Source organism: Zootoca vivipara, chromosome 3, assembly GCF_965207765.1.
Source record: "Zootoca vivipara chromosome 3, rZooViv2.hap1.1, whole genome shotgun sequence".
Taxonomy (NCBI): domain Eukaryota; kingdom Metazoa; phylum Chordata; class Lepidosauria; order Squamata; family Lacertidae; genus Zootoca; species Zootoca vivipara.
The window spans coordinates 41,023,870-41,045,331 of NC_142586.1; the positions used below are offsets into that span (position 1 = coordinate 41,023,870).

The 21,462-nt window shown below is 42.7% G+C and overlaps 1 protein-coding gene across 3 annotated transcripts in view; it reads right to left on the reverse strand.

The window, feature by feature from the left end:
• The window catches only part of BACH2 (BACH transcriptional regulator 2), a 164,034-nt gene that overhangs the window by 26,259 nt on the left and 116,313 nt on the right, over positions 1–21,462 (reverse strand). For all 3 annotated transcript variants that reach the window (XM_088667210.1, XM_035109373.3, XM_060272596.2), the window contains one exon: positions 19,429–19,683. In XM_088667210.1, coding sequence (XP_088523336.1) covers positions 19,429–19,671 — 243 coding nt within the window. In that variant the 5' untranslated portion in view covers positions 19,672–19,683. The remainder of the gene's footprint in view (positions 1–19,428; positions 19,684–21,462) is intronic.

Genomic DNA, 21,462 nt, shown 5'->3' on the forward strand with positions numbered 1-21,462 from the left:
GGAAAGGAGGTTCTTTTGCCACAGATGAACTGGAGCTCTGGAGACAAGCCTGCTGAGAACTCTTCTAGAAGCCCAAGGTCTCCCTCATTAGGGTTGGAGATGGGAGACTTCACATTCTAGGCAGCCTGGATGTTTGGCGTTGGAAGAGACATCTAGGTCAGGTGAAACCCTGCATGACACCTACATGGCCCACCTACTGCCCCCTGCCTAGTTAAATGCGCTTAAGACCAGTGGCCTAAGATCCAAAGTTTTCACTGTATTTGCATCATTTCTACTGATGGAAGGGACTTATCATGAGTAAAGGGGGCTTTTCATGAACAGAAGCTGCTTCCCCTCAGTAAGGAAAAGCAGAGGGTTCAAGTTACTAACTGACATGGTGTAAAATCAGACCCTGGGAAATCCTATCTTGTGAATTAATTTGGGGGGAGCTGGGAAAGCATCTCCATCTCCAAGAGTCAGGAACCAATTAATTTTGGCTTTCCCTCATAGCACTCACTACTTTGTGTTGTCTGTAGGCACTACGCACACACACCCTCCTTGCTGTCATCTATGTTTCCAATCGTCTAGACCAGGGGTTGTCAACCTGGTCCCTACTGCCCACTAGTGGGCGCTTCAGGATTCTAGGTGGGCAGTAGGGGGTTCTACAGCACAAGCTGACTCCTCCTTCCATCGAGCACTAGTGGGCGGTAAGGAAATTTTACCATCAAGAAAGATGCATTAGTGGGTGGTAGGTATAAAAAGGTTGACTACCCCTGGTCTAGACTGAGTTCTTGAACAGAAAGGACCAGAAGGGGGCAGGTCTTCCCTATGACCAGCACTAGACAGCTATTTCATCCATTACAGTTCTCCGCTTTTGTAACACCTAAGAGATAATAGCAACTGCAATACAATCCAGATCATTATACTGTAGTTTTAGATTAATGCCATCAGACAGAAGTCTTTCTTTCTATGCTATTGTCTGTGGGGTTTCAACTGAGAATGATAAAACCATTTTGCCAGAGGACGTGTATATGCATATGTGAGAGGAAAAGAATATGGAGTGCATGTGCGAGCAAGCTCAGGTTCCATCTGCTAAGACAGGATCATGTTCACTTTGAATTTATATTCCTATTGCTTTATTGCTACATTAGAGTGTATATAAAAAAAGCTACAGTTCTGGCAGCCAGTACCACTACAGCTGCTCATGCTTATTAACAGCATAAATAAACTTTTAGAGACACTCAAAGAAAATAACTGCAATTAATGCTGTCTGAATAAAATAATGAACAGCAAAATGATATTCAGATGGTTCATTCATTTACTTCCGTATGATGAAAAACATAGCCTTCTGCATGCTGAATCATCTTATATTTAGTAATTAGAAAATTATTATCATGGTTTAGTGCCTCTTAACTAAGACGAGGTCCTCATTTGGTAAATTTAGTGGCTTTATAATTCCTTTCCTATTGCATGCATCTCCTTTACTTCAAAATACAAGGAAGAGGACTATGAAATAGATCTTGACATGGCAAGAAGGTGATAAAATTGGGAAGCTATTCTCAATAGAAAATGAATACAAGTCCAGTGGGGGGAGGGGTGATACACAAAATAGTTTGGATGGACCTACAAACTTGAAGAGGAAAAAAATGTTGGGAGAGGGAAGGAGAATTCACATTCAGCAGTTCAGCACTAACCAAAATTTAGCACAGCGTACAAAAAACATTTGCCTCACTGGGAGCTCTTTCTTTCTCCTTTGATGACAACTGAAGCCTTGCTGGCTATTACACCCCCACATGCTTCTACATCTTTGGCAGATTGCTGGCTCCTGCTTCTGAAGTGATAGGTAGCCTCTCTTTCTCCTAGACAGCTTCAAGAAAAATAGGTTTTTGTTTTTATGAGCATAATTTGTCATCTTGCTACTGATGTCAAAGTAAAGTGTTATTCTCTCTTCCCCCCCTGCCCATTTCTTTCTATCATAGACAGCAAAGAAGGAAACAAGAATGAATGATCAACAAACACCTTACAAAACAACCATTCTATGTTGTTACAACTATAGTAACATACAAAATCTGCAAATCCACACAAACCCCAAGAGTGGATTCATGTCTTTTTTTTAAAAAAAAAAAGTGCTTAAGATCAGTCTTCTAAGCACCACAAAACTTAGTTAATTTAATTAAGCCTAATTTTAATCATCTCTCTGTAGCATTAATTATGTGACACTCTTGACATTCTTTATTTGCATAAAGCCCATTGAAGGGCTTGAGCTGGTGGACTTTTTTGAATACTGACAGCAGCAGAAAAACGTATGGTCTCTCTGATCACCAAATTTGGTTTCCGAATCAGCAAGTCTATTAAACTCAGATTCGGCCATTTGTTTCTTTATAGATTAATTGCACTGGAATATAGTGTGTATGTGTTTGTGCATATGGATTCAAGTGGGAAAAAAGGAAATTAAATTAAGCTATCTATTTAACCACTACTGATATGGCAAATGTTTATTTTTTTAAAAGAAAGAACAGAACGAGATATACCTCTTCTAAAATGAGAAAACAGATAATGGAGGCTTAGATTAAAATGGGCCAATATGAGTTACGGTTCTTTGAGGAACAGCAACTTGGTGTGCGTGGGTGGGGGGAGAAGTTAGCATTTTGCTCATATGAATGACATAGGTTGAGGTCCATATGTATACTGACTTGCTTGAGAAAAATTAAAATGAATTGTAACCAGACAGACTCTAGAAGACCCAAAGACATTGCAGCAAGCGGCAAAGGAGGAAACAACAAAAAGCTAGGGAGGAGCGAATCCCTTTTTCTGCCCAGTATACTATAAAATATTGCAAAATGAATGCAAATCCAACTTCACATTTATCTACTTCATGGTTCTTCTGCCATCTGCTCTATTGTTTGTTCATGACTCCCCTCAACTTCCTTTTGTTGCATTCAACTCAAGAAATCACTTTCACAGCATTGCACTTTCATGTCTAACTCTTAAACAACAAATCACTGGGGGGGTGGGGGTGGCAAATCACCCTTTTTTGAAGCTTGCCTGCACAAGGTCAGGATGGCGAGGATGCAACCTGAAGAGTAAAACAGAAGGGCACCACAGCACACTCTCACCCTGACAGACAGAGCACGGACCATCCCTCTTACAAAGGCTCCTTGCTAAAGTGCTGCATTTCCTGCAGTGGAAACCATAAATTCTTCCGCATTCCATTTGCCTTTCAGTTTTCCCTTTGCTTTCTAACAGCATCCCTCTTTGGCAGCGTAAGTAGGTCAAATGTGGCTTGTTCTGAAGTGTTCTCTTTCAGTGAAGAGCTCATTGTTTCCAAGGCACACTTCGGGTCAACTCCAACGCCATGGTTTCCAATTCCTCCCTCCCCCCTCCCGCTCATGAAAAGCGGTAGAGAATGTCACCAGTCAGTAGAGACTCTTGAAGTGTTTACTATAGATAGTATATTTTAGTTCTTATGCCCCACTCCCTTTTATTTCCTTCAGAGGGCTCTCTCTAAGGTTAGAAAGCTGAAACACAGGGCAAGTAGTATATTGTTATTGAAGATGGAATGCTCCGCAAGGCATCATCTGGCCATATGGTTTACCATAGGTATGTCCCATTACCCTTTGGGGGGGGGAGATAATATTAACACTACCAACACGAATACTAATACTAATCATTAATCCTACTGATGACAGATTATGCTACAAACCACAGTAATACTGGTACTAGTAACTTATATATCACCAGTATGAGTTTTGAATCAGAATGTACATGTGTCTTCCCTCAACTTCCTCCCAAATTACTTTCCTTTACTGAAGCTGTTATTAGTAAGACATATAATACACTATTAATCCTGGGAAACACATGACATAACCAAAGGCTGGAGTTTGGTATAACATTTGATAAACATGGCATCAAGGGAAAGAGTCACAGATGTGATAATACAAAAGAAAAGTGATAAAATAACTGGCATAGGTGGCACTATATACTGGTGATTTTATCACATGTTACTACACCAATAGTAATGGTGTTGTTTTTTTCAGGGATTGTGAATGAAATGACCCACATTTTGTGTGCGTATGTTTAATTTTCATCCAATTGTTTTGTTATTTCTTTATTTGTTCTCGATTGCATATTAAAAAAGATTTTTTTAAAAAAAATGTAATGCAATTCCAGAAATAAAGGACAAAGTCAAGCCATTGGTCCAAATAGCTCAGCTGTTTACACTGACTGGCAGCAGCTCTCAAGGGAAATTCACCTGGAGATACCTAGGGATTCAACTGTGCTACCACTGAGCAATAGCCCTTCCCCTTGACTGGGGAAGTTTAAATGTTTATGGGAGACATGTGGACAAAGTAAGCAGGATATTGTAGAATGGGAACTATTTCCCTCAACCCCCTCCCTTTCTGCCTCTGGTTTCACTATTATAACCTACCCCACTCCTATTACCGGTATATTAAGTGGTGATATTACAAAGGGAGTGGAACTCAATTATTAAAAATAAAAAGTTTTCCCCATGGTTTTTCTCCTGTCGTATGTGTGTGCTACCTTCCTAGCTATTTGAATTAATACTTGCTATCTTCCAGAATATCTGCCTCTCCAAGTTATGGGCTAACCGTTTCATGGGAGAATAGCTTCCCAGCAGGAGGTGATAACTAATCACAGTGTTGATGAGAAAAAACAGTGAGGGGGTGGGGGTGATCTTATAAAGCAATCTTTTTTCAATGGGAGCACTTCCAGGGGCAATGCTGATTGGTAGAACTGGTCACACCTGTGCAGTACTACCGGAAGAAAGACAGCTTCTTGTAAGGTTCATAGTTGCACAATTAACTTAATACAGCCTGGAAGTTGGTTTCATCTCAATTTCCATCTGAAAGGAAGTCTCTCTCTCTCTCTCTCTCTCTCTCTCTCTCTCTCTCTCTCTCTCTCTCTCTCTAATTATTATTTACATTTATTCATAAATGATTTATGTATTAAAAAAAGAAGGGGAAGCGGAAACAGAAGACATTGCCATTATTTCCTTGCTGACTTTTATTTTAATAAAGCTGTAAACATCCCGGAAATTTTAATTCTGCTGTCTAGAAATCTCAGGGATGGGTGGGAAGAAGCATGTTCATCCTAGTCCAATTTTGGCCTATTTAACTGAATTCCACCCCCCTCCCAGCCTGGAATGCTACATTTTCACATGCTTCTGAAAGCTTCCAAAATAGAAAGTTTCCTACATAAAAATATTATGGTATGCATATGAAAATACAAATCTTTCAAATGAAGGATGCAGCTTGATGAGATGGTGGGTGGTCCTGAAGTTTGCTTTTTTATGCTTAAAACAATCATGGGGCTGGCAGACGCAGGGGAGAAATAGGGCCAGGACCGTGGTGCTGGGGAGGAGATATTTAACCCTTTATTCCTGGCAAGGCTTTCCTGGTTTAAATCCCCACCTCAACACAAAGCTCTGCTTTTTTGTCCTATGAAAGAAAATGTGTAGGCACTTTACAGGTTTGGAGAGTCAATCTAAAAAAAAAAGATTTAAAGATGTATGACACATTTCAGAAAGGCTGTATAGGAGTTATGCTTGAGACAAGGCTTTTTTTTTTTACATGCAGGAAATGATGAAACGTGAGGATCGGGCTAGTTCTTTCAACAGTACATAAGGCAGATAAAATTTCCTTGAATGAATTTATAACAGAAAAAATATCCCCTATGGAAAAATGGAATAGAGAAACAATACCGAGTATAAGAAATCACTGGAGAAAGCCCAGAGTTCAGTTTAAATCAGTGCGGCATGTACAAGCGCTGTCTTACAAATAGGATTATTTAATTTAAATCTTAGATCCGCCTGGTTCCATTACTTCAAATGGAGCCTGTCATATCTTGACTTCATTATAAATCAGGGTTGTATTACAATTTGTGCTTAGGTGATATCACCGCACGGATATACAAAGCAAGTAGCAGCAAATAAATAAACAAACAAATAAAATTACACAGCGGTCGGTAAATAGAGCAAAGTCACTGCCTTTCTCTGAAAGGCAAAGAGTCATCTTGCTAAATGAGGATCCAAGCTGCCCTGCACGAAGACTGTTACTAATAAATAAAAGACCTCTGGGAAAAGTGCTGAGCATACGCAGGATCTATTTTCAGCTTGCATCAGCAGCTGCTACCCCTGGGATCACATCTTTACGCATACCCCAACACCATATGTAATCACTCGAGTGCTGCAACCAGTAAGATAATGAAAGAGCGCAGCATAAATCTACACTTGAGTGGAATGCTAAATGAGGAAAATAATACAAAAGAGGGGAAATAAACCACATTTTCAAGTCATTAGGAAGAAAGACTTTGACATATGAAGTGTTGCAGCCATTAATAGCACTTATCATATAGAGTGGAGACAAAGAGACAAATTAATCAAACTGACAGAACTGGGACATTTTATGCTAATGTGGGCTCCTGGGTTTTCGTTTATATTCCTCTGCGCCCGGAAAACCGATACCATTACAGGGCAGGAAATTGCACGAACATGCAACAGATCATAAAAATTCACGTGCCTCAGAAACACCGCCAAAAGCACTGTAAAAACAAGACTAGGGACCCCTACAGAGGAACTACCTACAGCTAATGAATGCAAATAAGTACAGGAATACTTCCTATTCATGCATAACAATGAGATACTGGTTTTGACTCCACAGTCTCCACCATTAAAAGCAAAAAAAATGAAGACTAGGGACCTGCTGGTCAAATCAGATTCTGACATGATATACAAAGGAGAAGGGAGGAGAAAATGTGTTTGCTTTCTACAACTTACTTCAGCAGCTGCATTGCTGTTTTTCTTTTAATATAAAAAATTGTATTAAAAATGTAGAAGCCGAGCACAACAAACAAAATACAGATATCCACAATAAAGTGTGTAATTGAAAAAGAAAATTGTTTGGAGTGGAGAAGGATTATGTGATGGTGGAGAAATTAGATTCAGTTCACAACCTATGAAATTTGCACTTTCCAAAACAGTACAAGAACTGGAACCTACCCATCCTTTGAAGTTTCCACTTCTCTGAATTTTGCGATGCAATTCTCCAGGCAAGCAATGCTTACTAAAATGCATATCCAGTGGTACCTCATGTTACGGACGGGATCTGTTCTGGAGGCTGCCCATAATGTGAAAAGCCCACAACTTGAAGCGCTGTGTCTGCACGTTCGTGCGGTGCGATTTGCTGCTCCTGCGCATGCATGAAGCACGATTTGGCACTTCTGCGCTTGCACGAGCAGCGAAACCCGGAAGTAACCCATTCCGGTACTTCCGGGTTGCCGTGGGATGCAAGGCGAAAACATGCAACCTGAAGCGGATGTAACATTGAGGAATGATTTTATTGGGTTTTAAGGGTCCATAAAATTGCATATACAGTGGTATCTCAAGTTACAAACGCTTCAGGTTACAAACTGCTAAACTGGAAGAGTTACCCCGAGTTGAGAACTTTGCCCCAGGATGGGAACGGAAATCATGTGCCGGCAGTGCAGCGGCAGCAAGAGGCTCCATTAGTGAAAGCACGCCTCTAGTTAAAAACAGTTTCAGGTTAAGAACAGACCTCTGGAACGAACTAAGTTTGTAACTAGAGGTACCACTGTATCAGTAAACATAACATAGAAGAAAGCATTCTTTTAGGGGAAAGTGCTTTGCCAAAAGGTGTGCATTGGCAAAATTTGGTTTCAGCAATTTTAGCTCTAATTCACACATTCTTTCTGTAGTGTGAACACCCCTGAAAACTACATCTGCTTGGTGGTGGGGATTCCATGTTGCTCTTAGAATACGGGTTACAGGTAGGTAGCCGTGTTGGTCTGAGTCGAAGCAAAATAAAAAAATTCCTTCAGTAGCACCTTAAAGACCAACTAAGTTATGAGCACACTGTGTATCTGAAGAAGTGTGCATGCACACGAAAGCTCATAACTTAGTTGGTCTTTAAGGTGCTACTGAAGGAATTTTTTTATTTTGCTTCGACTCAGACCAACACGGCTACCTACCTGTAACTAGAACTATGGAAGGCACCACATTGAGCCGCATGAAATGGAAGTCCATCAACCTCACCAAGAAACTGGCACAGGTACAAACTGACATAATATTTCTGACCAGATGCAAGAACCTGGATATTGTTCCTAAGGGTCTTAGAATTAAGAACCCCCTTCAATCAACGTATCCCACAGAATATGCCAGGAAACTTTGCCACACTTTATCCAAGAAGCTACTCAAACATCTTATCGGCGTTCTTTATTCAAAACAGAAGCTTATAAAGGAGGAACTCTGTGTATCTGAAGAAGTGTGCATGCACACGAAAGCTCATAACTTAGTTGGTCTTTAAGGTGCTACTGAAGGAATTTTTTTATTTTGCTTAGAATACGGGCTTATTCAGAAGTCAGCTTCCTGTGCTCAATGGGGCAGACCCCTAGTTAAGAGGGGGGATTTCAGCATAAATTTTCACATCTATCACACAAAAAGTGACTGCCTCCAATTCCTGGGACATTATCTGGCTGGGAAAACCCAGCCAAATGGGTGGGGGAGAAATAAAATCATCATCATCATCATCATCATCATCATCATCATCATCATCATCATCTGCCACTGCCTTAACAAAACTTTTGAATCTGGCCCAATTTTCAGATGAAATCCACTTGCTTACCACACATGCTTGCCATTTCCCATGTAGGTGATGTGACATATGTGCTCTGCACGGAAGCTCTATTTGCAGGATTCCCTCCCCCCCAAATATATTGAGCCCCGTTGTATGGCCTAGTACAGGCTTCCTCAACCTTGGCCCTCTAGATGTTTTGAGACTACAATTCCCATCATCCCTGACCACTGGTCCTGCTAGCTAGGGATCATGGGAGTTGTAGGCCAAAAACATCTGGAGGGGCCAAGGTTGAGGAAGCCTGGCCTAGTACTACACATTACATGTTATGGGAAGTGCACGGTGGAAGGGAGGGTATGCTTCTACTTTCTTTACCACGGGACTTGTGGCCACTAATTGGCAAGCGTATGAACTAGAATTAATAACACCACTGTGAAAAGATGGCTCACCATGACTCTAATGCACAGTAAAAGTAATAAATTTATAGTAATTTAGTAAAGTTAGTTCATCTTGGGGCTTTGGAAGTAGCTATTTTAAAATTTATGCACTACTGGCTAAATTCACATCTTGTGGAAATGGTACAATGCAACCATATTCTCTTTTTCTGTCAGCATGGGTGTGGGGTAGACCGAGAGTAGTGCTTAACCCTTTCCTTGTGCACTTAATGTCTGTTTGAAATTCTACACCCAGCATTTCAAATGAACACAAATTAAACTGTGTGTATGTGACGAGAGAGAGAGAGAGAGAGAGAGAGAGAGAGAGAGAGAGAGAGAGAGAGAGAGATTAAGCACCCCCTCTTCTGCCAGTTCTTTGATCCTCCCTACGTGGCTTTTCTTCCACAGAAAGGCCCTTTGGACTAACATACTGTTGTTGTTGTTTAGTCGTTTAGTCGTGTCCGACTCTTCGTGACCCCATGGACCAGAGCACGCCAGGCACTCCTGTCTTGCACTGCCTCCCGCAGTTTGGTCAAACTCATGTTCGTAGCTTCGAGAACACTGTCCAACCATCTTGTCCTCTGTCGTCCCCTTCTCCTAGTGCCCTCAATCTTTCCCAACATCAGGGTCTTTTCCAAGGATTCTTCTCTTCTCATGAGGTGGCCAAAGTATTGGAGCCTCAGCTTCACGATCTGTCCTTCCAGGGAGCACTCAGGACCTTTCACTAATTATTATTATTTTAATCACCCTATGAAGAAATGTCCTCCAGGCTCATCTGGAAAATGGTAAGTTTTTAGTAAGCACCTTCTTTCATAGGGGAAGTGGCTTCATGTGGTGGGTGCAACTACAGATTAGGCTTCCCGCCTAGGCTCTGTACCAGAAGCGACTGAGATATAAGCAGGGGGATCTCACTAGAAGATCTTCAGGGCATTGCTGGCTCAAGGAGTACCCTTAGGCTACATATCTGTTCCTTCTGGGTGAGTGCAACATTGCCTAGAGCAGGCAAATTGCCTGATCCCCAGACTTGGGAATTCACTTACACACAAGGCTTCTGACTCATCAGCATCCAGCTTATTTACTCTTATCCAGCCCACCATTATGTCTAGGTCTAGGTTTTGCACAGCCACACCTGACAAATGTAACAGAGGAAAAGAGCTGAGTGTCATCCTCTTACTGATGCTAATGACTGTTCCCAATGGTTTCATATAGATGTTAAATAGCATTGGAGATAAGACTTTGAGCACTCCACATCACAGCTGCCGGGGGGGGGGGGCAAGGTGTAATCACCCAAAGCCACCCTCTAAACAGCTCTGTAGGTAGGAGTGGAACCATTGCAACACACTGCCTCCCATTCTATCCCACCAAGCCGGTTCAGTAAGATACCATGGTTGATGGTATCAAAAGCTGCTGAGAGATTGAGCAAAAGCAGCAAGATCACACTCCCATCCATTCCTCTCCTAGGGCAACCAAGGTTAATACAGTCCCGTAAACCAAGCCTTATTAACATACTGTTTGGCTTCCAATTTATATTTCATCAGGGAGGGGGTTTAACCCTGTAGTTTCATGTCTACGTAATCTGTATTCAAATACAGTGGTACCTCGACTTATGAAGGCGATCCGTTCCGTGGCGCTCATCGTAAGTTGAATTCTTCGGTTGCTAAAGCGCCTGTTTTGAAGTGCTATTTTGCGTTTCTGCGCATGCGCAGAACGCGCACGCGGCGAAAAGACTTTCGGGTTTGCCGACTTCGGAAGTTGAAACCTTCAGAAGTCGAGTCATTTGGATGTCGAGGTACCACTGTAGTGCATTTATATATTCATTTAAGAAACAACAACCTGGAATCAGGAACCACCACCAGAGGGAGGGAAAGGAATGGCTTTCAAGGCTTGCAATGCTCTCTTTATCTCTTCCACCTCAAAAAGGGGGATGTTGTGCTGTATGCTAGAAAGCAGAACTATTGTGCCTTGTTAATAAGTATCACAGGGTGCCTTCATGTGGTTTCTGAAGCTTTTTTTTTAATGGACACTTCCAATAATATCCAATTCACTAATACACACAACAGAACCTAACTTTGTATCTGCCGACACGATTACCCTTTTCAGAAACATTTGAAATTCCATTTCTTGGCAAAAAAGAAGAAAAAGAAAATCACAGATGAAGTATGGAATTGCAATCCTGGAATGCTCTGAAATAGCCAGCCAAGAAGTTGTAACAGAGGATTTTCAGGTCAATAGTTAAATCTATGTAATTCAGGGAAGAGAATGAATCGTCTCTCTCGACACACTCATGGTGCTGTGATTGTCAAAATATACTTAGAACATAGACTGCAAAAGTTCAAACAACTAGCATGCATGCATCCGACTACAGATGTTATTTTTTTCCACACAATCAATCCACAGAGGCCAGAGAACTACTTGCAAAGTGCTCTGGATGTAGAATGATGATAATGCTTATTAGTGATCTGAGCATAAAGCAATATAAATGTTCACAGAGCTTAGCTTTGTCACTTTAGCCCAGACATCCCCAAACTGCGGCCCTCCAGATGTTTTGGCCTACAACTCCCATGATCCCTAGCTAAGAGGACCAGTGGTCAGGGATGATGGGAATTGTAGTCCAAAACATCTGGAGGGGCGAAGTTTGGGGATGCCTGCTTTAGCCTGGAAACTGATGGGTGCAAACAACCTCTCTCCAAAAGCAAAGATGGGAGAGGAGTGAAGGCTGGGATGCAGGTCAGACTGGAATCTGCCAAATCAGTGGAATAAATAAAGCATGTGAAGAGCTTCAGTTGATAGTTGTTGTAGGCATTTGATAAGACTATGTTATAAAATGCCTCCTTTGTCTCTAAAAGAGGCAGGACCATTTCACACATTAAATCCAGAGGGAAAGTGAGGTTTACACTGAGCACGCACTCAACAGCAAGCTATAGACAATTACAGCAACCTTACAAACGTACTTATATACGGTATGTATTTGGAAAACATGTTTGTTACAGTCCTGCTTTCTTGGCATAATGTATGAAGTGGTCCTTAGCATTCATAATTGGGAAATACCAAGGAAGTGACTTTGCATGCAGAAGGTACCAAATTAAAACCCATGCACCTCTAGATAAAAGGACCAAATAGCAGGCGATGTAAAAGTCCCCTGCTAGAGAACCTGGAATGTCACTGCCAATGAGCAAAGATAATACTGGGCTAGGGACAGTCATCAGAGGTCTGACCTTGCATAATGTAGAGAGGTCAGACTTGGTGTAAGAAAGCCTCCGACATTCTGTTTGACTCTATTGCTGAAAAACGACCTCTAACTAGGGTAGGAATTACCTGCATAAACTTCAATCCCTCTCTGCCTCCTTTAAAGCCCAATCCACTTTTTTATATCTTGAAACTATTGTTCCTTACAGACAAAAGCTCTGTGGCTTTAACCTAGCTGATAGAAATTCAACTCACCTTTCCCTATTGCTGCATCTCTTCATTGGCTTCTGCTTCTTCTACCTTTCTCCATCCCTAGCTAACAGGACCTGTAGTCAGGGATGATGGGAACTGTAGTCCCAAAACATCTGGAGGGCCGAGTTTGGGGATGCTTGATCTAGCCTATCATTCCACTTTGCCCAGTGCACAACTGGATGCCATCAGAGAACAGGAAGGCAAATTGCTCTTTTCTTCTACTGTTCCCCAGCAGCTGATATTCAGAGGCATCTTGCATCTTAATCTGGAGGTCCAGCACAGCCATAACAACTAATGTCCTCTCTGAATTTTTAATACCCTTTTAAAGCCATCTAAGTTGGTGCCCATCACTGCATTTTATGGCAGCAAATTTCGTAATATAAGCAATGTGTGTGAATCTACTGTCAGTTAATTTCACTGGATAACCCTGAGTTCCAGTCCTATGAAAGAAGGAATAAAGGAAGGCGAGTCAGTGTGGCTCCTCCACGAGAGGTTCTGAGGGTGGCAACACGAGAACGGGCCTTTTCTGCAGGGGCACCCCATTTGTGGGATGCTTTCCTCTTTAACCAGGCATTTGGCTGATAGACACCCAATGCCCTTTTAAAATGTTTTAAAATGGGATTATTGGGTTGTCTTGGTTTTTGCTTTTATTATGTATTTTGTGCTTTTTATTTTGTGATTTTATGTTGTGATCCACCCTGAGATCTACATAGGGTGGCATACCGGTACTTACTTACCGTACTTACTTACTGACTGACTGATTAACTATTGGTTAGCATGCAAGAATTGGACCTGGGAGACCAGGGTGCAAATCCTTGCTCAGCCATGAAGCCCACTGGGTGACTTTGGGCGAGTCACTGTTTCTCAGCCTTAACCTACCTCACAGAGTTGTTGTGAAGATAAAATGTAGAGGAGGGGGGAAGTATGTATGGCACCTTGAGCTCTTTGCAGAAATGGTGGGATAAAAATGTAGCAATCAATAAATGAATGAATGAATGAATTTCTCCACATCATACATACCGTGTTTCTCCTAAAATAAGACACGTCTTATATTTATTTTTCCTCCCAAAAAACACACCATGGCTTATTTTCAGGGGATGTCTTTTTTTTTTTGGTGTCTTTGCGGAGGGGGGAGAGACGGAGCGAGGCGAAACGGTGTGTGTGTGTGTGCACCTGGGTAAGGAAAAGGGGACTTCTCCCTCGCGCGCACGCACGCACAAGAGCACCAGAAGAGTGCTGCCTCTCAACAGGCTCTTCGCGCTGCACTGTGCTCCCCGAAGCGGCAGCGCGAAGAGCCTGTTGAGAGGCAGCTGCGGCTGCAGGTGAAGCCCGGGATCTGCGTGGGCGACTGGGGGTGAACGCACTGAGCGCTGCGGCGGTAGTGAAGAGGCGCCCGATCAGCTGAGAAGCGGGCTGATCGGGCGCCTCTTCGCCACCGCCGCAGCGCTCAGTGCGTTCGCCCCCAGTCGCCCACGCAGATCCCGGGCTTCACCTGCAGCCGCAGCTGCCTCTCAACAGGCTCTTCGCGCTGTACTGTGCTCCCCGAAGCGGCAGCGTGAAGAGCCTGTTGAGAGGCAGCTGTGGCTGCAGGTGAAGCCCGGGATCTGCGTGGGCGACTGGGGGCGAACGCACTGAGCGCTGCGGCGGTAGCGAAGAGGCGCCCGATCAGCTGAGAAGCGGGCTGATCGGGCGCTTCTTCGCCACCGCCGCAGCGCTCAGTGCGTTCGCCCCCAGTCGCCCACGCAGATCCCGGGCTTCACCTGCAGCCGCAGCTGCCTCTCACCAGGCTCTTCGCGCTGCGCTGCGCTCCCCGAAGCGGCTCCCACCCCCGGCTTATTTTCGGGGGATGTCTTATATTTATACTACTACTTAAAAGCCTGGCATGGCTTATTTTTGAGGACCGTCTTATTTTAGGAGAAACACGGTAATTGTATGAACCTTTATCATGTCCCATTCATTCTACCTCTCCACCCCTCTTGTTCTCCCCCCCCCCTCCAGGCTAGAAAGTCTTTCCCAGTAGAGTTGCCATCTCTATCCCTATGATTATTGTTTTGTTAAATCACTGGATATTTAAATATGTACTGACTTTGTATAATTATTTTTAACCTATGATGAATTCCTGCCTGCTCTGAAAGCCAGGCAGCGAATTTGTCCATTAAAAATGGCTACTACTCCTACTTTAACTATTCTTTGTTTTTTCTCCAAATTCAATCACTGTGGAGACCAGATGTGTTGCATCTGATGAGCACCCTGTCAAAGTATTGTACACGATGCATAAACAGAGAAGAGAAGAGAAATGCACATAACGGAACACTCTTGGTTTTCTAAAAGAACAAAGAATAAAACACAGTAAGTCATAATCTTTCATATAACACTCCAGTAGTAATTGACCTTGTGCATTCTGCCTTTGATTTTCCTCCTGCACCCAATCATCTTCTGTTGGCTAATACACAACACTCCGCTCCCCCATCTCAGGCCAGTCGGCTGCCGTGGATGGCAAACTGATGCAAGAGTTTCTCACTGCTGCCACTTAAGGAACACAGTTAACGCTGGATGCCTGACTCCATCCCACCCATGGCTCTGAATGGATGAGCTTTCTAAACACACTTGGCTTCTGCCAGCCTGGAAGCCTGAGTTCATCTTTCTGCCTGGCATTTCTTTCATGTAAAATATTCAGCAACCCAAGGCATTATACATGCAGATCTATAAGAAAACAGATGAGATAATGCAGGACAGTGACTGTCACTGAAAGGTGCTACCGTATGTTTCATAGCAGATCCCAGATAAATACTTTAAGTGAGAGCAAAGTGCAAATATAGCATATAATGTACACTCTCTGTATTGGTAACACAATTTAGAAAAATAAACAAGGATATGTTATGATGGACTGGCTGGGCAGGAAGTGGGGAAAGCATACCATTCCTATAATGTTGTACTGCCTGTAATTCTGGCTATCTTATATGACATCAGTATTTGACAAGAGCTCTACACAACACTGACTGCAACCCCAGCATTTTCCCCATGGAAAATGGCTTCCTTAGGCTTAGGAGTCATTATTTGTTACCTTGCATTGGTATTTCCAAGACTTTATTTGCAATGGGTTAAAACTCCCTTTATTTAAAAATCTTAACTTGTCAGAAGCAAGAAAATGGAATAAAATCCATGCTTTCCTTCCACGCAGCTTTCACCTTCAGATATGACTAATGCAGCTTTGTTTTAACTGGCAAAGAAGAGCAGACAACCCTATGAATCAGGCACTATTCTAAACAGTGCTGGGTATTTCTAAAGTAAAAGTACCACTACACCATGAATGACTCAATCATTTTCCTGAGAGTTATTACTTGCAGCGATGAAGCAATGTTAATTGGATAATGGCCTTCTGCCAACTAATATTGGCATGACCTACAATACCCTTGGCTGACAGCCCTGGATGTCTCTCTATCACACTTCTTTTTTTTTTGTAATCTAGATGGGAAGTGGAAACCATTAAAAAAATATTCCCAAGTGCTATTTAATTTCTTATCATGAATTAAAAGCTTAATTAAATGCCTTGTTAAAAGGAAGAAAGACTGATTTCTATGATTAAATAAAGCAAAACAACAACAACAACAGGAATATGGATCAAATCAATTCTACCAAATTAATCTGTTTCTTGGGAAATAATTTATTCAGTTTGAATTTTTAACTAGAGTCATTATGGAAAGTGCACAAAGAGGAGGATCCCTCCTGCTGCTCCATAGGCGGGTGGGTGTCATGAGGCCTAAGTGGGTTTCCCCCTCCAAATGAATGGTACTAAGTCATAGAATAAAATTCAAACCCACCATGAGAGCAAATACTGTATAACCAAGATGAATTAACATTGTGCTTTCATGACAGCCCTAGGATGAAACCCTACACCTGCTTAATTGGGGGTCTGGTTCCACCAAACTCAGCAGAGCTTGCTTCTGAAGACATCCCAAGAATGTCTAGTGTTCTAGTGGTCATACTGGCTGGGTTCGAGTCCAGAAACATCTGCAGGAAGCCATGTTGGTTACCCCGGGTATGAAGAATATTTGCCCTGTTGCCTTGGAGTTTTATTACTTTGAAGTTTTCTTCATCTGTATAATTTACTCCAGTTGCAATATTTTATTTTATTATCTTATTTTATTATTACATTTATATTGCATCTCTCTTCCAAGGAGCACAAGGTGGACATAGGAACTGCCTTATAATGAGTTCATCCATGTATCTCAGTATTGCCTACTGTCAGGGACTGGGAAGAGGAGGAATGGTGGAGACTACCTCCCCAGCCTGACCCTTCCGGGGAGGAGGAAGAGGAAGACAGTATAGATTTACAACAGGGGTTTGCGGGGGAGCATGGAAGAGGAGGAGGAGGAGGAGGAGGAGGAGGAGGAGGAGGAGGAGGAGGAGGAGGAAGCGGAGCGACACACAGTGTCTTTAGAAAGCATTCCAGACCCCCCCTCCCAGAGAGCCTTGAAAGTAGGAGAGCAAAGAGCTCAAAGACAGAGAGCACTTGTCAGCACCCATAGAAGTGATAAATGAAGAAGTGGAAGAGGCGGGTGTGTATGTGTGGAGATTCACTCGGGACAACGCCATTATCCAAGAGGCTAGGTTCTATAGCCTCTCTCTATAAATATTGAATAAAAAAGGACAGCAAGAAACCTTCCCTTGTCTTTATACTTTCTTGGGCTGACAGCATCCTGACACCTACACTGACTGGCAGCAGCTCTCCTGGGGACACTCGCAACCCTACTTGGAGACGCCAAGGATTGAACCTGGGACCCTCTGCATGCAAATCAGATACTCTATCACTGAGTTATAGCCCTTCCTGATGCTACACTCTGCCCCTCTCTATTTGACCTGCACAGCAACCTTGTGTGGTAGATTACACTGAAGAGAGGTCACTCAAGTGAGCTTTACAGCTGAGAAACGATTTGAACCCTGGTCTCCCAGGTCCAGGTTTCAAAAGAATTCAGAGAGTTGCATAAGGTCCACCCTCACACAAGGCAAAGCTGAAAGGGAGCATTAGCTTAATGGGACAAGCAGCAGAAAGCATAAGTCATGAAAAAATGGAAGAGGCCAAACAACATGTACAGTGGTAGATCTACTTACGAATGACTCGACTTACAAATGTTTCTACTTACGAATGGCGCTCTGTCCGCCATCTTGGATGCTGTTTAGATAGGATTTTTTCTACTTACAAATTTTTAGATAGGGTTGCTTCAACTTACGATTTTTTTCTCCCAATGCATTCCTATGGGATTCGACTTACAAATTTTTTCGACTTAAGAATGTGCGTTCGGAACGCATTAAATTCGTAAGTAGAGGTACCACTGTACTTGCTCCATGTCTCAACCAGACTCATTTCTGAACCTTCAAGCAGCTGCTGCCAACCATGTGAAACATCCCAAGCCCAGGTGATATAAGGCATGTTGCGTGAGGTGGAAGCATGCACTGCTGCCACCTCCCCCCCCCCACTGCAATTTGCTCCTCCTCCCCACCAGCATACCTTTTGAATGGTTTGCTGCTGCTAACACACAGCTAACAGACACTGGTGGCCTCTCCAGCCCCCTGCCTTCTTTGCCTTCTTCTATAGAGGGGGTCCTTTCTCAGAGCAAGCCATTCTGGGTGAGGTGGCATTGGGAGTGTCCCCATGCCTCTGATCCTTTTCTATGGCAGCTAGAAATTTTCTTTTAAAATTGAAAGCTAGTAAAGTTACTTTAGTAAATTTAAACTTTTTTTCCAAAGTTTTCTAACAATAACTGCAAAGGTAGAGACACTTCACCTAGGATGCCTTTCCCTGAGGCACAAATTCCTTCCTCAAAGCAAGGAATGGTGATGCTGTGAGTTCTCTGAAGAATCTCATAAGGGCTGAGTAGGTGTACCAGCAGGTGAGGCAAGTGAGGGGGGGGGGCTGGGGACAATAAGCCTCCCCCACTAACCCTGCCGCTGGAGACAGTTTGTTCAGTTTATCTCATGGAAGCATCAGCCTTGTTCTGGTATTACAATTTTATACAGATGGACACTTGTATAATGTGAGATTCTGCTGCAGAGTTATGTTTTCCTGGTCTAATACAAACAGTAAAAGCTGAAGCATGTTGGAAATACATTTATTGTGTTACTATTCCTGTGTTACTATTCCGCATTATAAAACGTTCATTTAAGTGACAGCAATATTAGATGCAATTTGCATGCTGCAATGAAGAGGACTAGAAATATCTTTCAAACTTCTACCAGTCGCTTGATTGTATAAGGTACTGGTAGCGCAGCGAAGCTACAGTGAGTTTGCCGTTTTGGATTTTACATTTCTCACTACAGTGAAGTTCTTTTGAGATATTAGAAAGCTGTCTTCTATGTGCTGGAAAGAGCAGCCCTTTTCAATTATTCCTAAGTGTCACCCAACCACTTGTAACCCAGCAAAAAAAGTCCCAGTGACCCTGTTTCGACCCTGACAATGTTGTGAGGTTGGGAGAATACCTGCTTGGGAGACATACTCTGTTCTCTTAGTCACTTTCTATTATGCATTCCCTGTTTCTGCAATGGCTCATTCTACAACCGTATTCCAGATAATTTTCCAGCTCTTGTTTCAGCAGCAAATTAATGGAGTTCATGAGGCTACGTTTGTTTGATCCCTCCCTGTTTCTGCTCTTCCTACTTCCCTGCCTGCTGCCCTGTTCTTGCCTGGTAAGCTCCTTTGTTCTCTTGTTTCTAGCCCAGAAGACCACAGGGAGTCCGATTCTGCATCATTTACTGCCCTCACTCCCGGGACTAAAACACACACAGAGTCAAATCTGAAAACATGCAGGGGCTCCGAGCTCTGTTTTTGTTGCTGTTGTTTTTTTTAAAAAAAACCTTTCAGGTTTAGCCAATTCCTAACTGTAAGAGAGTGGCTTCTTCTCCTGTCTCTTGTTTACCATGTTATAAAGTTTTGCTTTTTTAAGGGACATAGGAATGGTGACATACTATACCTCCTCTGGCAGGCTGACCACCAGATCATTTTCTGTCTGCCCGACCAACACCTGCAAGAAGTATTCGCTGCACGCAGCCAGCACAGCCCGGTGGGCTCGGAACTCTTTCCCCTCCACAATCAAAGTCACATCACAGAGAATATCCTGCTTCCGCTGGTCATTGAGGCACAGGAGGATATTGGTACAATGGACTGTTGACTCATACACATACATGGGGGATTCAGTCTTCTCATCCACAGACATTCCGTTCACACCCTAAAATAGAAACAACAAACAATAAGGCAGAGAGATAGGGCTGGAGAGATTTGTCAAAGTGCTTGCTAAGAAAGGAAGATTACATCATGATTTCTGCGTCCTGCATGGGTTAGCCAGCTCTCTGCAGAACTGCTGATCAGCACTTTGATTCTTAGCTGGAACAAAGAGCTCAAGAAATATATATATATATATATATATATATATATATATATATATATATATATATATATATATCTGAAATGTATCTCTGGAAAGACAATTGCATTATAAGCTTTTTACTCTATCCACTTAGTTGGCTCTTTCTCTCTCCCACAACACTGAGACAGGAATATGGAATAATGTCTTGAAATGTTGAAGTCTATCAACCAACACAGTTTTAATAGATAGGAGGCTCCTGGGAAAGGGTGGGGAGAAAAAGGGAAGCACAAATTAAAAAAACAACAACATTTGTGAGCATCTTTTGGCAGAGAAAAGCAATTCAACCCAGAGCTCTTTCATATTAGAACTATGGTGCCAAACTGGAGTTTACCGGCACAATTCAGAATGAGTGATCACAACCCAACATTTCACAGAAATCTCTGTGTGAAATTCCCAGTGCATGTACACAGAATATTTACCAGCATCAAAAAGAATGGGGCAGTGGGATTTACTCTGTATGTACACTTGACCTGTTGGATCAGTGTGTTTGTGTGTCTTCAGAACAGGACCCAGCAGAGGAACAGAGGAAGCTTTATACCAAATCATACCACTGTTTAATCTAGTCCAGTACTGTCTACTGACCAGCAGTGGGCTCTCCCAGAGTATTAGGCCAGAGTGCTTCCAAGCTCTTTCTCAAGATGCCAGGGATTTACCCTGAAACCTTCTGCATACAGTGCACATGCTCTATCTACACTTGTAAATGATCTGAGAACACCTCACACCTCAATAAACTGGCTTGGAAACAGATATCCTGCTGGCACTGTGCCCACACTGTCTTAATAATAGTTAGCATTAAAATAAAACTTTCCCCTGAGTGTTCAAATCATTCTCTACAGAGAGATCTGTGCTAGTGGGCCAAGTTCAAGGTGATACTATTGGTAGCAGTTTGAAAGCACACCAGTGCAAGTAGATAAATAGGTACCACTGTGGCGGGAAGGTAAATAGCGTTTCTGTGCGCTCTGGTTTCCGTCATGATGTTCCATTGCGCTAGAAGTGGTTTAGTCATGCTGGCCACATGACCCAGAAAGCTGTCTGTGGACAAACACCGGCTCCCTCGGCCTGAAAGCAAGATGAGCGCCACAACCCCATAGTTGCCTTTGACTGAACTTAACCGTCCAGGGGTCCTTTACCTTTTAACCTACCCCACATGTGACCACTTTACTGCTTTGAGCCAAAGAATTGGCACAATACTCATTTTGCACTTGTAAGATACCTTTCTTTCAGTGTGGGAAAACTTACACCTTGGAGCACACTGTTGACACCAGGCAGGCAACTTCACTGTGTTCTTTTTCGCGCCTCTTGAAACGTTTTTGTTTGGGCAAGCTTAACAATGCATGTTGATATGTTTTAATGTATTGTCAGTTTAGTGCTGGTTTTAATTGAATTACTTGTTTTCTGCTACCGCAATGCTTTTCTGCAAGCACTTTGCAAACTGAGTAACTATTCACAGTGACTTGCGTTTGATAGGTGGAAGCAAGCTTTGTCCCTCACCTGTAAGGTGCTTCACTTTCTTGAATACAGAAGTGGCTACCATTCTCACCTCTAAGCAAGAATGTCAAGAGAGCTGGCACTGCTTCAGGT